The sequence below is a fragment of the Limulus polyphemus genome, unplaced genomic scaffold, assembly GCF_000517525.1.
Source record: "Limulus polyphemus unplaced genomic scaffold, Limulus_polyphemus-2.1.2 Scaffold4900, whole genome shotgun sequence".
In the NCBI taxonomy this organism is placed as follows: Eukaryota; Metazoa; Arthropoda; class Merostomata; order Xiphosura; family Limulidae; genus Limulus; species Limulus polyphemus.
This window is the reverse complement of record NW_013670510.1, coordinates 61,521-74,872: the sequence shown is the minus strand read 5'-3', so window position 1 is coordinate 74,872 and position 13,352 is coordinate 61,521. Positions and strand designations below refer to the sequence as shown.

Genomic DNA, 13,352 nt, shown 5'->3' with positions numbered 1-13,352 from the left:
TATATTACTACTACAGAATAGAATATTCTTCTTGTTTCCTATATTACTACTACAGATCAGAATATTCTTCTTGTTTCCGACATAGCAACTAAAGATCAGAATATGTTATTCTTGTTTTTGATATAACAACTACAGATCAGAACATGTTATTCTATCTCCTTTATATGTACAACAGTTTGAACTATTGTTGTATTTTCAAAATTTTCTGTGGCTTCACGTTTTGTTTGTTTAGACTTTTTCATGGGAAAGTAACGTGAACCAGGAACAGTTTGTGCAAAATAACCAAGAAATTTCCGGCCCGTTTTTTATGTTATATTTTTAAGACGAAGGTGATTTTCTTTCTATTTTACGGCAGTTTTTCAGTGTACAGCTATTTTAGCCACTATTATACTCCGAAGTGTTAAAGCTTTTCTATCTAATTTAAACAACTTAACCATTGTAGTTATGCACAAAGCTACCTAATGGGCTATCTGTGCTCTACCCACCACGGGTATCGAAACCCAGTTTCTAGCGTTGTAAGTCCGCAGACATACCGCTGTGCCACTGGAGAGTTTAACCATTTTTATTTTCAAAACTTTGACGATGTTCTACGATTATAGCTATTTTAACAACAGTTGTATTTCCAAAACATTCACAGTATTCTTTCTATGTTTGTCTTTTTTAACCACGTGTATTTCTAGTCTCGCCCCCTAGTGGCACAGCGGTATGTCTGCGGACTTAAAACACTAGAAACCGGGTACCGATACCCGTGCTGGGCAGAGTATGTATAGCCTATTGTGTAGCTTTGTGCTTAATTACAAACAAACAAACAATTTCCAGTCTTTACCGAGATATAACTTTTATTTGTTACTTTAATCGATATTAGTACTGTACATTGTAATTCACGTAATTATAAATAAAACTCCTCTCCATGTCTTCTTAACCAAACCATAAAAATTGTCCCAATTCCAAAATCAGTGATTAATCAAACAAACTACAATCATCCAAAGCTTAATTTTATGAGAACTTTATTTTCTAGTTCATTTTAGGTTCATTATGATATTGATAAAAGTTTATTATGAGTAATCAAATCTAACAGCATGAGTATTACACGTGATACGTTTATTTTTGTGTAACTTTATAATCCAGCTTTTTTATATTCATTTTGCGAGTCAATAACACACTCCGCCAACTCTTATAGTTCCGTTTGACTTTATTGGGAAATCGCTACGCTCATCTTTATATATTTAACGTAGATAAAACTGATTTAGTTGTTATTATTATTCTCTTGTGTCATTTCCAGAACTAATTTTACTGTTTTGTATTATTAGTTGTTTCTGTTATTATATATAACCTACATAACTTTCGATGGGCCTTTCCGGTCCCAATATTCTTCCCACTATTTGTCCCCACTATTTATATGATATTGGGCATAGTGTAGTTTATCAAAATTGTAAATATTAAATGTGTGATATCCCGTGAATTTATGTTTTAACGTTATTATTAACTTTCACAAAGGAAGCAACATAAAATCTGCTTGTGTTGCATGACTCAGGATTTGTGGCGGAATAATCTAAGCTCTAACTTTCAACAGCATATTATTCTCTATTAAAAATTAAACTCAGTCATGTAGATATATTTTGACAAACAAATAAACATAGAACAAACACTGCTCTTCTGATTCACCGACAAAACTTGCTTTATTAAGAATTATTCTTATACAGATGGTTCTGTTTCCTAGCTACAACTTAAACCTACGAGTGCTCTACATCTGTAAACACATTAATATTATCAAACTATATCCACACTTATAAATTAAGTTCGTGTGCTCGGCTGTCTCGTAACATTCGACACTAGATGGCAGCATAGTGTAACCTTATAGGTAATTGGCTTGGGGCAAAACTATATAATATACAACGCGGGTGAGATATGCAATAGGGCAGTGAATTGGTACTTCAACCATATTGATGCTTGCGTAAAATTGTTCTTAAAGGAACCTAATTGGTTGGAAAAAATAATCTTTTTGCATATGGTGTAGCCATTTTCTTGTCCATGTACTGCTTTCTTGGGCAGTCATTTTGTGTGATATCTGCCCAAGGGAGCAGAACGAATACTATAATAAGTGTGCATACAGTTCTGTCTACGAACCACGAACTAACACAAGAACATGTGAATAAATTAAAGGTTACAGTTTAAATATCGTCACATTAGATTTATAAATCACGAAAGTTGAAATGGTTTAAAACCGTTAAACAAGATTACCAAAACTTACAATATCTAATATTCATGTTTATAAAGTGGACTGGCAAATGAAAAGTGATTTTAACCTACTGAGTTTTCCAGTCCTAATTACAAAATTAGCTGTATTAACACCGCTGCTTACTAATTGAGGGAGATAACATTGTCGTTGTATTGAACTTAGAATATATTTATTTTCACAGAAAACGGTCGGCCATCCGTTTGGATTTTCCTAGCGAAACTTGAAGATTCAAGACCCGAAAGAAATAAACCAGTGTACACGGGCTGTAACTTTTCTCTCACAGTTTCTAATAGCATGTTAATAGCTGTACTATTACTCAATAAAATATGTAATATTTTTGTTTCAAGTTGTCCACTGATCTGTTGTGCAGACACACACATGCGCTAGGTTAGTGTCAGTAGAGAAAGGTAATGAATATTACACATTTTTGAAAGCAGTCCTTACGAAGAACAAAACTTTATAAGAGATTATAAATCCAAGAAAAATAAGAGCCATTAGCGACCGTGATAAAGCGGGCGATCACTTTGTTATAAACAACAACAAAAAACTGTTGTAACTATTAATTAAATATTATTTAGTTGATTTTCTTAGTAAAACAAGTAATAATTGGAAAGCTGGTTAACAATAAGTCAAAAGTTTTTCTATTTACGTGTTCCTGTAATCAGAATTTTAAATAAGTTCTTTAGTAGCTTCCATCCACTTCACCATAAGAGTTTTGTGTTCTACTCCTGGTGTACCTCTTGCTGTTCTCGGAGGACTGTCTGTTATCTCAGGTTTGTTGGTTTTACTTTTACCCGAAACGAAGAACGCACCAATTCCTGATACTCTCCAAGAAGGCGAAGACTTTGGAAAGTAAGTACTTGTATAACAGTTTGAAACGTTTTCAGGGTGACGACAAACACTGAAAACAAAAAACATATTCAAATTGAAAGTTTTGTTTGTTATTTTCTAAAGAAGTGATTGAGATTTTTAGAAAAGACAAAGATAAAAGCGAACTAAACTTTCAAAATTTTCGACTAAGATTTTCCATTCAACAAAAAACATCCACAAGAAAAATCATTAAAATTAATATTTTGAAAGTATGGACTGTAATACAGATAATAATTACTTGAGTTCTACGAAACATGTTTTTTTTATTTAGCCTGAAACAGCGATTTAAGAAGGATTTATATGGACTACAATTTCTTCATCTTCACTCCGTATGTGGTGTTTTTCTCTAATTATGCCCCCGTCTAAATATTAACTAATTGACTTGTAGTATATTGATCTCAAGTTTTTCGCATTGAAAGTAAAAACAAATTTCGAAATAATAACATTGTTATAAAAAGATGCATGATTATTAGTTAAACGTCAGATTATTAAAATTTACAAAAATTAAGAATGTTTTCAATAATAAAAGCAATTTGTAATAGTACCCTTAAACAGGGACACGTGAATAAATATTAGTATATCACAAGGTATATCCTATTACTTTATAATTATTTTTATTAATTAAACCTTGCTTGAATTCTCTTGCAGAAAGTAAAATTAAATCAAAGGACCTGAAAAAAAATCCTTTAAAAACATCCAAAGACACAACAAGATTAGTACCTGTTCTCTAAACAAGAGCAAATAATTATTGTATATATATATATATATATATACATATATATCGTTAACCCATGCGACAATACGTTCTAATATCGAAGTATCGCTTTGATTAATAACTCACGTTTAAACTATTTTATATTAGTATATTTATATATTCGAAATTGAAACAACTACCAACAATCTTGGAGGAGATCCCATCTTGAATTTTCTGATTTCTGGAGCCTTAGAATTCCCATCCTGCCTTGCAACGGTCTTTATTCTCATGCACTCAGGTCGCAAAAAACCACTGGTGTTGACCATGTTGGTGGGTGGATTAGGGTGTCTGCTGAGCACACCTGTTCCTGAAGGTATAAAACTGTATATAATTATAAATAAGTATTTTAAATTTATGTAATAGATTATATAAATATATTCGGTAAAACAGTGAAAAGGATAGTTGACTAAACCAATTAGATGCAGAAGTAAAGATACGTAGTAAAGATAGCATACTCGCATGTAGGTAGTAAAATGTATAGCATGTGAAAAACGACAAATATATACTTACAAATGTAAACTAAAATAGATCGACAAGCAGAGGTTGTGGTTAAAATTGATTCGTTACGATTTGACACTCAAATAGCCACGTTTTGTTCTAGGGCTTTCGTGGGTAAGGATAACACTGGCTATGTTAGGAAAATTTTGTTTCACCTCGTCATTTGCTATCATATACGTATTTTCTGCTGAACTTTACCCCACTGTGGTCCGGAACGTTGGCGTGGGCTCCAGTTCCACATGTGGTAGGATTGGCTCTATGATTGCCCCCTTCGTTAAGGAATTGGTAAGTGGAATATAAAAACCCATAACGTCGATTAATACAAATAAGATCGTAAGATATCGGTTCCGTACTAAAATACGAACGTTTACATTTCAGGTTTGTCACCGCGTTTGTATATTATGGTTTATCTCTCAAAGCTTATAAAAAAAATTGTGTCTAATTAGCAATTAGTAATTTTTTCTTTTCTTTTCTTTTTTTCATATTTTTATTAATTACATATTAAGGAAGAACTTCGATCATTATGGATTAAGAGTATTATAGGGCCACCTAACAATATAATATACAAGTAAATAAAAATATATCATTTAAATACAAATTGCGTCACAAAAAATTTCAAACTAAAAGAAAGTGAAACATTTACGTTAAGAAACTATAGAGTGTATATTTCATTTGTATCAAAAAATATGTGGAAGTTGCATAAAATATTTAGCAGTTAAAATATACTTGTAGGCTCTTCTGTCTCTTAGTTATAGTATTTTATGTAGGTTCTTCTGTTTCGGAGTTACAATATTTTATATAGGTTCTTCTTTCTTTTAGTTACAGTATTCTATGTAGGCTCTTCTGCCTCTGAGTGATAATATCGTTTTAGGTTCTTTTGTGTCGTAGTTAGAGCATTTTATGTAGACTCTCCTGTTTCACACTTATAATATCCTTTTAGGCTTTTCTGTCTTCCAGTGATAATATCGTTGTAGGCTCTTCTGTCTCGTAGTTACAGCATTCTATGTAGGCTATTCTGTCTGACAGTCATAATATCCTTCTAGACTCTTTTGTATCGTAAAATACATAAAACACAGGCTCTTCTGTCTCGCAATTAGAATATTCTGTGTAGGCTTTTTTGTCTGAATCATTCGATATTATGCGTAGACCCTTTTATGTCTCTGTTGAAATATTTTGTGTACACTCTTTATTCTGGGAACAACCTGTAATTGTCTGAGATGGTTGTATATTTCCATGACGTATTATGATTTAAACATTCTTTGTTATGTAAGCATATAGAGTAATTGAAATGTAAATACACAACAAATGTCTGCGATACATAAGTTTCTATTTAATTATTTAAGTTCCTGTAAATAAATATACACTTGACTAGAGAAATATCTGTGTTAGCTTTCAAAGTAGACAAAGTTTAAAGCTTCGTTTGTTCAGATGCTCTGAAAACAACAAAAATCATTCTCATGTATAATAATAATAACCCTTTCTAGACGGGTCACACATGAAAGGCCATGTCATCTCGTTTGTTGGTATCAAACTGTAGATTATATTTCAAATTTTAAAACTATACATAACTCATTTTCTAAATTTAAAAGTAAAAATTTTAAAAACACAGATGGACATCGATTTTTGTGCGTCACGTGGTATGTTAAATGCAGTACTGGTTCATATTAGATGTTTGTGAAGTCAAAATACTAAATTCTACAGTTTCGTACGAATTAGAATCTCAAATTACAGATATTGACAAGCTATAATATAAAATAAGAAGGTCTTATCTTTTCAATTTGCTAAGATGTTGCTCATGTAATAAATCAAACACAGTGACATTCCGCCCACCTCTTTCCATTTTTGGAAATGCTCCCTTATATACACTTACTTCTATATATGGCATGAATGACCAATTGAAAGCCCAGAATGTCCCGCTAGTGGTTTTCTCAGCCTTTCTAGACTTTTGCTATGAAATATTTTCGCTAGATATCCTGCTATAACCCTCACCTACACTGGCTGTTTGTGGAAACTAGGAAATATGATTTAATGTATGCTATATAACGTTACATGATCTGTGGGTTGATATTTTGTGAGATATTACATTACACTAAGAGTAATACTAATCGTTATAAAATATCTACGAGCTCTATACAGGTTTCCATTAAGAATATTATTGCCGTTGCCGACTGGGCCTTTCATACAACACCAAAGCTCATCAGGCAGCTCGATTTACAAGAAACGCTGTAAATAATGAATTATTAAACCTAGTTTTATTGCAATATAATATCACACAGCTTACTGATAAAAATATTTTATTTAGTTATATGCACATATATGGGATTAGTTATTGTGGTCTCTAATGACAAGTGAAGTATCTTTGGTACTTATCAATTATACGCCTATATATATGGGTCTGGTTACTGTAGTCCCTAATGACAAATGAAGTATGTTTGAAACTTAGCCAATTATACACGTATGTATAGAACTCCCTATTGTAATCCCTAATGACAAATGAAGTATATTTGAAACTTAGCCAATTATACACGTATGTATAGAACTCCTTTTGTAATCCCTAATGACAAATGAAGTATGTTTGAAACTTAGCCAATTATACACGTATGTATAGAACTCCCTATTGTAATCCCTAATAACAAATGAAGTATGTTTGAAACTTAGCCAATTATACACGTATGTATAGGACTCCCTATTGTAATCCCTAATGACAAATGAAGTATGTTTGAAACTTAGCCAATTATACACGTATGTATAGGACTCCCTATTGTAATCCCTAATGACAAATGAAGTATGTTTGGGACTTACCAATTATACACTTATATAAGTGACTAGTTATTCTAGTCCCTAATAACAAGTGAAGTACGCTTGGAACTTACCAGCATAAATAAATGTTGAGCGTTTTCTTTCTCATATTAGGCGTTTTCAGTAGGTCTAAAGCCGTCCCGCGAGTTTTTGTCGCATTTTCCTAGTCAAAAATGTTTAATGAAATCGTTAATTTTCTTATTTTGACTATTAGACTTACGAAAAGCGCTTATTAAAATATTGGAAGCTACTAAACGTTCGTAGGTGAAACAGTCTACATTGTTAATGGATTCAAACCACGAGAAAATAGTCTAAATACATCTAAAGAAAGAATAAAAATTAAATGTTTGTTTGTTTCAGAATTGTAACACAAAGCTACACAAAGAAGGTCTACATAGTCTAGATGAAGGACAACATATTAATAACACTCTTGACCTGATAACCGGGTTCTACTGTCACTCTTATAGCGAATCCACGACCCAAAAGTACGTCTTTTGGTCAACATGTATGGAACCATGAACCAAGAAATTCACATTCCGAGAATGTCAAACAATAGACCAAGCTTAACCTTTCAATATTGAATAAGATGAATAGTTAACTAAATAAAATTAACGTAACAAAAACACAAGAGTTTCAACAAGAAACGGATTAGTAATGCTTGTTTGGTTTATTTCATATTTCACGCAAAGCTACATGGGGGCTGTGTGCGCTAGCCGTTCCTAATTTAGCAGGGATCAACACCACCCACAGCCAACTCTTGGGCTACTCTTTTACCAATGAAAGGTGGCATTGACAGTCACAAAATAACGTCCCCACGGCTGAAATAGCGAATATGTTCGATGACCCACAGATTGCCAATCGAGCGCCTTAACCACCAGGTCATATCAAGCCTCGACGAGTATCAATGACAATATGATAAAACACGGTATAAATGGAATAGTAGCATGTGAGAAAAAGAGTACAGAAAGCAAAAAGTTAGACAGTAGCTCAAAAGTTGAGTTTTATCAAACTTAATGATGAGAGATAACCGTTTTATATAACAATATACACCTATCTGGCATAATAAGAAATATAAATCAGTTCAAATCTGGAGACTACTGTGTCAAGATTGAATACTTCAACACACAAGTTGTACCAAGTAAACGATATTAATTAGAGAAGCTATAATCTGACGAAAAATAATATTAGTTACTGATAAGTGCAGGAGATCCTTTACTGTAAGATTCGGGGATGAGTGTGACTAAATAAAAAATGTGTAGTTTGATCAAATGAAAGATATCAGGGATTTGATCAAGTGAAAAATGTTTGGGATTTGATGAAGGAAAAACGTCAGGAGTTTGATCAAGTGAAAGATGTCAGGGATTTGATCAAGTGAAAAATGTTTGGGATTTGATGAAGGGAAAGACGTCAGGAGTTTGATCAAGTGAAAGATGTCAGGAGTTTGATCAAGTGAAAGATATTAGTGGTTTAATCAAGTTCAATGTGTCAGGATTTTGATCAAGTAAAAAATATCTGGAATTTGGTCAAACAAAAGATATGAGGTATAGATATCAAAAAGGTTTGGGTCACAAAAATTGAAAGCTTGGATCTGAATAATCTATTCAAGACCTGTTCAAAGTAATATGACTTAGCAGTGAATATAAGTTTAAAGGTAGCTTATTTTTTTCAGTTTAAAGAAAATCCGAAAAACCTTTTTAATTTGCACCATGAGATTTTCAAGAACGGTTTTGAGATCAGATATATCCTTGCCATTTTCTGTCATGGCTTTTCGAAGTAGCATTTCTGCTTCATCATACTTCCCTAGAGTGAGTAGTAAACGGGGAGATTCGGGAAGAAACCTGTGAGACATAGGAAAAGAAAATACACATGTAAAGTCACTTAGCACAAAATGATTAGACATCAAGATAACTTTGAAGATATTCTGCTTAAACTTTAACCACATAGAAAACAAAAATTACTATAAAGAGATTGTAGCATTTATTAGCCATCAACAGATTACAGTTGATACTATAACTCAAGCATGGTGTACGTCAAAAAAAACAACAAGACTGTGGTTGTTATTAAAATAAAATCTGGTACTGAACACTTTCAACTTCCCATAAATACAGTAAACATGAGCAAGGTAACTGTTATCTAATGATCATTCAGTAGTATGTGTCGTAACGTTATAAGTGTTAAAATAATAAATAGCCTACTGTAAAAATTGCTGTTATCTTAGTCTGAATTAATTAAGAAGGTTCATTGCTAAACAACATCATTAGCTGTCACTGTTGAGAACAAACTCCTACTGCCTGCTATTTTATAGTATATAGAATATCATAACAACTGCTAGCAGCAGTATCAGTAACTGATGGTAACAAGAATAACTACCACTAACAATAAATGATGGAAACAATAATACCAACAATAACTGCAAGTAACGATAATTGATGGTAAATATGATACAAACAATAACTGTAAGTAACGATAATCGATGGTAAAAATAATACCAACAATAACTGCTAGTAACGATAATTGATGGTAAATATGATACAAACAATAACTGTAAGTAACGATAATTGATGGTAAAAATAATACCAACAATAACTGCTAGTAACGATAATTGATGGTAACTATAATACCAACAATAACTGCTAGTAACGATAATTGGTGGTAACTATAATACCAACAATAACTGCTAGTAACGATAACTGATCATAACAATAATAAGAAAATAACTGCAAGTAACGATAACTTATGGTAACAATGATACCAGCAATAATTGGTCTTAGTCCCGCCCACCTTGTCTTGACTACATGTCTGATGTATTCTGTTAAAACACACTCTGCGCCAAATTACATACAAAGATAATCTGTGCTAGCCGTCTCTGATTTGTAAGTGAAATACTTTTGGAAGATGATTAGTCAATAGTACCAACATCAGATCTTGGACTAGTGTAATCGAATATCGGGATTTTACAGACAATCTTATAATGTACTCATGGCTCCATAGTGCGGAGCGTATTTCTGTGGTAACGAGACTCAAAGAATAACCATAGGATTCACAGTCTAAAAGGCTATTAGGCCTCACCCCACTCTGTTAAATCAAAACTGGTTTTTGCCACCAATAGAGGTGTTACTAACACCAGACATTAGAAATGTTTTTACACGGTGAATAATGTTTTAGTGGAATTGTCATATATAAACATACTATCTGTTTTATTCCTCAATACATTAATATAGAAATATTCAAAATTCGTTGTTTTATGCTATTTTTACACAAGGTTGTCGAGAATGTCGTTAAATTCCTTTCACTTTAACTGTCCACTGTACGATGCCATTCACCTTTTGTCTTCTAGTGAGAAAGACAATGCATAGACATCTAGGTTTGTGAAGCCAGACAAGTATATTTTCCACTAAGACAGGTGATCTCTGGAGATAATGACCTCCCCTTTATTTCATTTGGGAAGGACTAGTTACGTATGTAACTCTAGTTCCTCTGGGTAAGTCTTACGTTAACGACTGAAGTAGTTACAAAAAAAAGTGAGTCTTAGTCAGTCTAGAGCAAGATCTCAGGATATTCAGTCTGGAATACGATCTTGAGAGATAGTCTGAAATTTGAGATCACCAAGTTAGCACTAACTATTTAGAAAAGGTAACTGTTTGTTGTGAAAATATAAGTATACAGTTTAATTGTGTTTGTTTTAGACAAAGATTGTTCGCTTTAAGTACACATCTATCTTTATTTATTTAACACATCTTCAATTGTCAGAGAACACAAAACTACTTGTCTTGTATCCTGTTATTAAGCGGACATGTCTTGTCGCTTTGAATGGAATCAGTCTTACATGAAAGTACCACAGAATCTTAAGATGTTATGTCTTATGGCTAACAATGACACAAAAGTGGTATATATATATATATATATATATAACCGCACTAATTTTAACAACATAAACAAGGATATTTACAAGATAATACATTGCGTTTACTAACACGAAATGGTATTTTCACCTTACGAATTTCGTGACTAATGTGAACATAAACACCGTACAGTAGAGGATGCTGGTTTTGTGGTAATTATCAATCATTTCTGAGTAAAACAAGTTTACTAAATAGTTCACAACTAAAACTTAACTTAATAAATAATACAGTTAATTTTATACACCATTCTACGCCTAACTAGGGATATACACTGCCATAAAACGGAAACCTTATAGAAGTTAGAATTAATTCATTCTTTAGTTGGATACGTTCGCTGTAAGTTTGGCCATAATCCCATCAATAACTCGCGAGGTTCGGCCAACCTCAAAGGTTGAGAATGCAAAATAATCTTCAAAAGTTTAAAAATACATAACATAGATAAATACAGTTACCAAAATAAGTAACTACGGCGAGTACAGCCTTGCGATCAGTAATAAAATATACACGATGCTTACAATAGCTGTAGTCTTGAGGTTTGCTACCATGCAATTTATGTTACCATGATACTTCTAGTGTAACCAAGTGGATTTAAAGCAACCCAAATCTGGTACTAGACAATCTTATTTGGTATGCACTATTGGTGTCAACTTGTAACTTTACACATCCATAGCTCTGTGCCCATTATCAAAATATAATAGTTTTTACTTTGAGTAAAATAATATACTCTTTTTAAGATAACGTGACATTTACTACCATTATTTGGATCTAGTGATTAGCTTGCCGGACTGTGGATCTCAGATTCCATGATTCGAAACCTGTTACCGCCTGTAAAACAAAAATTGCGCTTTTCATTTTGGGGTCAGTGGTGCCTTATAAGAGTGACAGTCAAATCGAACTATATGGTCTGACGAGAATACCTCGAAAGTTAGCAGTTGGTGGTGTTTACTAGCAGCTTTCCTTCTAATCTTCAAAATTAAAGACGATTAGTGCAGATGACACTCATGTAGCTCTTCCCGAAATCCAATAAACAAATCCACCATTACTCAGTTCTCACTTCTGTTTTAAATGTGGAACTTAACACGTTAAATAGTTCTATAATCATGATTAACCCATAATGGTAATTTCTCCCCAATACAATTTCATCACCAAATTTGCACTAACACTGCAATCCCATGGTCATTAATAACATATAATTAGTTCTTCCTAGCACTAACAGTCCCGTGGTTATCCCAATATAAACGTAGTACTTACCACCAGTATAAGACTGTGGCCACACAAGGTACGCTGATGGACAGTTGGATGTAAGTCCAATCTTTAAGTAACCAACCCAGACCACCGAGTAAAACGTAAGCTGCAGACCAACCTAAGTTTACCGCTACCCCCAAGATGGCTCGATGTGCTGGACCTAAAACTTCCATTACTGGACCAGAAACAAGACTGAGTTGGATTCATCTTCGTAGTCTCGTTTAATTTTATTTTTTAGTTGTGTGTATAGAGATAGCATGCACAGGTAACACTTAACTGTAAGTGGTACTATCTAAAGCTACACTCGAATGTTACGTACGAAATCATAGATAATAAAATTACACATTTCATGTTACAAATAAATAACAACATAACTATATATAAGACACTGTACTGCATGTTAGAAACGACAGCTGAATATACATAACATGATATGAATATAAGAAACAAGAACTATACCTATACATAATTAAATGTTGCATGTAAGAACTATATATAATTTATATATATCCATGTTACAGATTTATAACAACATCTATATAATTAAAAGAGTAACTTGTGTGCGTGGGAAGCTTTTTAAATTTCCTCAAACTACACACAAATTAATGTAGAAGTAAGAAGGTACGGACGACTTCACTATTTGCATAAGGGAGGGGTGGAAGTAAATAGTACTATGCATTACAAAGGAAAAGGTATATGGGGAATGAATCTGTCATCCGCCATATCCCCATCTCAGACAACAGTGTTTATGTGCTAGTGTTTTTGTTTTGAATTTCTTCATTTGTTTATAGACATTGTGACGGATTTATTCTATATTCATTTTAATATCGATGTTTGTTTATATTAAGTTGATATTTAGAAATGTACATAACTTATACTGTTAGATATGTATTGCGAAAATCTCGCCTATTCTCTAAAGTTATAGAAGATTCTCGAGTGTAGCTTTGTATTGTTATGTAATCTGAATTTTTCTAGAAACTCTCCACACGCCTATAAATATAACCAACGTGATGCGCCTAAAAGCAGTATATATATATATTATTGG

At 32.8% G+C, this 13,352-nt stretch overlaps 1 protein-coding gene across 3 annotated transcripts in view; it reads right to left on the bottom strand.

Moving 5' to 3' along the window:
• Positions 1-1,660: 1,660 nt before the first annotated feature.
• Positions 1,661-13,352, bottom strand: part of LOC106471846 (organic cation transporter protein-like) — a 22,603-nt gene continuing 10,911 nt past the window's right edge. For all 3 annotated transcript variants that reach the window (XM_022400458.1, XM_022400456.1, XM_022400457.1), the window contains 5 exons: positions 12,314-12,482; positions 8,851-8,998; positions 7,233-7,323; positions 6,097-6,102; positions 1,661-1,901 (listed from right to left, as the gene is read on the bottom strand). In XM_022400458.1, the coding sequence (XP_022256166.1) occupies positions 1,882-1,901; positions 6,097-6,102; positions 7,233-7,323; positions 8,851-8,998; positions 12,314-12,482 (434 nt within the window). In that variant the 3' untranslated portion in view covers positions 1,661-1,881. The remainder of the gene's footprint in view (positions 1,902-6,096; positions 6,103-7,232; positions 7,324-8,850; positions 8,999-12,313; positions 12,483-13,352) is intronic.